The 2,500-nt window shown below is 39.8% G+C and overlaps 1 protein-coding gene across 3 annotated transcripts in view; it reads right to left on the bottom strand.

The window, feature by feature from the left end:
- Positions 1 to 2,500, bottom strand: part of LOC128634426 (NACHT, LRR and PYD domains-containing protein 12) — an 18,328-nt gene that overhangs the window by 4,509 nt on the left and 11,319 nt on the right. For 2 of the 3 annotated variants that reach the window (XM_053684814.1, XM_053684815.1), the window contains exon 8: positions 82 to 258. The exons of the other annotated variant lie outside the window; for it this stretch is intronic. In XM_053684814.1, the coding sequence (XP_053540789.1) occupies positions 82 to 258 (177 nt within the window). The remainder of the gene's footprint in view (positions 1 to 81; positions 259 to 2,500) is intronic. 3 annotated transcript variants of the gene reach the window in all.

Raw genomic sequence — 2,500 nt, 5'->3', positions numbered from 1 at the left:
TCAGTATCTCCAGTGTACAGTGTGTGTGTGTGTGTGTGTGTGTGTGTGTGTGTGTGTGTGAGTGTGAGTGTGTGTGTGTACCTCAGTATCTCCAGTGTACAGTGTGGATCCTCCAGTCCAGCAGAGAGCAGCTTCACTCCTGAATCCTGCAGTTTATTATTGTGACTCAGGTCCAGTTCTCTCAGTCTGGAGGAGTTTGATCTGAGAACTGAGGACAGAACTCTACAGCTTTTCTCTGTGAGATTACACCCATACAGCCTGGGAGAGAAATGATGATACATCAGAACACTGACATGTGTGTGTGTGTTTGTGTGTGTGTGGTGTGTGAGTGTGTGTGTGTGTGTGCGTCTGTGTGTGTGTGTCTGTGTGTGTGTTTGTGTGTGAGACTGTGTGTGTGTATACACACGTCTTACACACACATATCACATGTCTACATGTTTGTAAGAAAGATAAGAGGAAGAAGGTAATAATCCAGTCTGAAGCAGCAGGTATCTTTATTTATAGCACAGACTTTTATTCAGTGTGTTTTAGCAGCTTTGGGGAAACTGTTTTATGGGTTTTTTTTTCTTTTCTCTCTTTAGAACATTCACACTCGGGTGTCATATCATAGCAAACCAGCAACTCCATTTCCCAGAATGCACCACAAATTACAAACATGGCCGAAGACTACAACCCCAAACACACACACACACACACACACACACACACACACACACACACACACACACACACACACACACACACCCCTCTCCAGAGCACTAATTAGACACACCTGTTCTCAGTCACACCATGCTTTAATGAAAGATTGCTCACACACTACACATTCGTGAAGTATACACTCAGCTGCTGATTCTCTGACGTCACCAAACCTTTATACTGTGTTACTATTCTGATTCTGACTCTGCTTTTCCCCGACTGTGACTATCTGCCTTACCTTCTCAAGTTTCTTTGCCCCTTGCTTGTCCTCGTTCCTGATTGTTGCCTCACCCTTTTGAGCTGTTATTTCATTAAAACTGTTATACCTGCAGCTGTTTCTGTCTCAGCCTCCATTACGTGACACAGGGACGAACTGTTCAATTACAATATTTCTTAATCAGTTAAATTGAAAAATGTTAAATGGTAAAAAATGTTATATAATATTGTGTCTATGGGGCACAAATGTAAAAAGTTGATTATTCTTTTCTCTCTGAACTTATTTAGAACAATTGAAGTCGTTCTGTTACATTTAAGTAGTGACTCCTGTCAAATTACAGTTTTCAGTTTCAGTGTAAAATTTTAATATACAACCCCAATTCCAAAAAAATTCCAAATCTCATAAACCCGTATATTATTCACAATAGAACATAGAAAACACATCAAATGTTTAAACTGAGGAAATGTACAGTTTTAAGGGACAAATAAGGGAATTTTGAATTTGATGACCGCAACACATCTCAAAAATGTTGGGACGGGGAAACAAAAGTCTGGAAAAGTAAGTGTTAGTAAAAAGAAACAGCTGGAGGTGAACTGGGAACCGGTCAGTAACATGACTGGGTATAAAAAGAGGATCTTAGAGAGGCGGAGTCTTTCAGAAGTAAAGATGGACAGAGGTTCACCGATCTGTGAAAAACTGTGTCTACAATTTGTGGAACAATTTCAGAATAATGTTCCTCAACGTAAAATTATGAAGACTATGAATATCTCATCATCTACAAGACATAATATCATCAAAAGATTCAGAGAATCTGGAGAAATCTCTGTGTGTAAGGGACAAGGGTGAAAATCAACATTGCATGCCCTTGAACTTCGGGCCCTCAGGCGGCACTGCATTAAAAACAGGCCTGATTCTGTAATGGAAATCACTGCATGGGCTCAGAAACACCTCCAGAACTCACTGTCTGTGAACACAGTTCACCGAGCCATCCACAAACGCTGGTTAAAGCTCTATGATGCAAAGAAGAAGCCATATGTGAACATGATCCAGAAACACTGCCGTCTTCTCTGGGCCAAAGCTCATTTAAAATGGACCGAGGCAAAGTGGAAAACTGTTCTGGGTCAGATGTATCCAAATTATATATTATTTTTGGAAACCATGGACTTTGCATCCTCTAAACTAAAGAGGACTAAAGAGGAGTTCAAAACCCTGCATCTCTGACGGTATGGGGTGCATTAGTGTCTATGGAATGGGCTGCTTGCACATCTGGAAAGGCCCCATCAATGCTGAAACGTATATACAGGTTTTAGAGCAACATCTGCTTCCATCCAGATTCCATCCCATCTTTACTTCTGAGAGACTCCGCCTCTCTAAGATCCTCTTTTTATACCCAATCATCTTACTGACCTGTTCTGAATAACATGTGGGTTTATGAGATTTGTAAATCATTGCATTCTGTTTTTAATTTACATTTTACACAGTGTCCCAACTTTTTTGGAATCGGGGTTTTAAATCTCAGTGTTAAACCTAAATATGAAATGAAATGGTTAAATGTAAATGTTAAATATAAACTTAGTGATAATTAAT

The sequence above is a fragment of the Ictalurus punctatus genome, chromosome 1 (genome assembly GCF_001660625.3).
Source record: "Ictalurus punctatus breed USDA103 chromosome 1, Coco_2.0, whole genome shotgun sequence".
NCBI classification, from domain to species: Eukaryota; Metazoa; Chordata; class Actinopteri; order Siluriformes; family Ictaluridae; genus Ictalurus; species Ictalurus punctatus.
The sequence above is the reverse complement of the archived record's forward strand: the minus strand, read 5'-3'. Positions and strand labels throughout refer to the sequence as shown.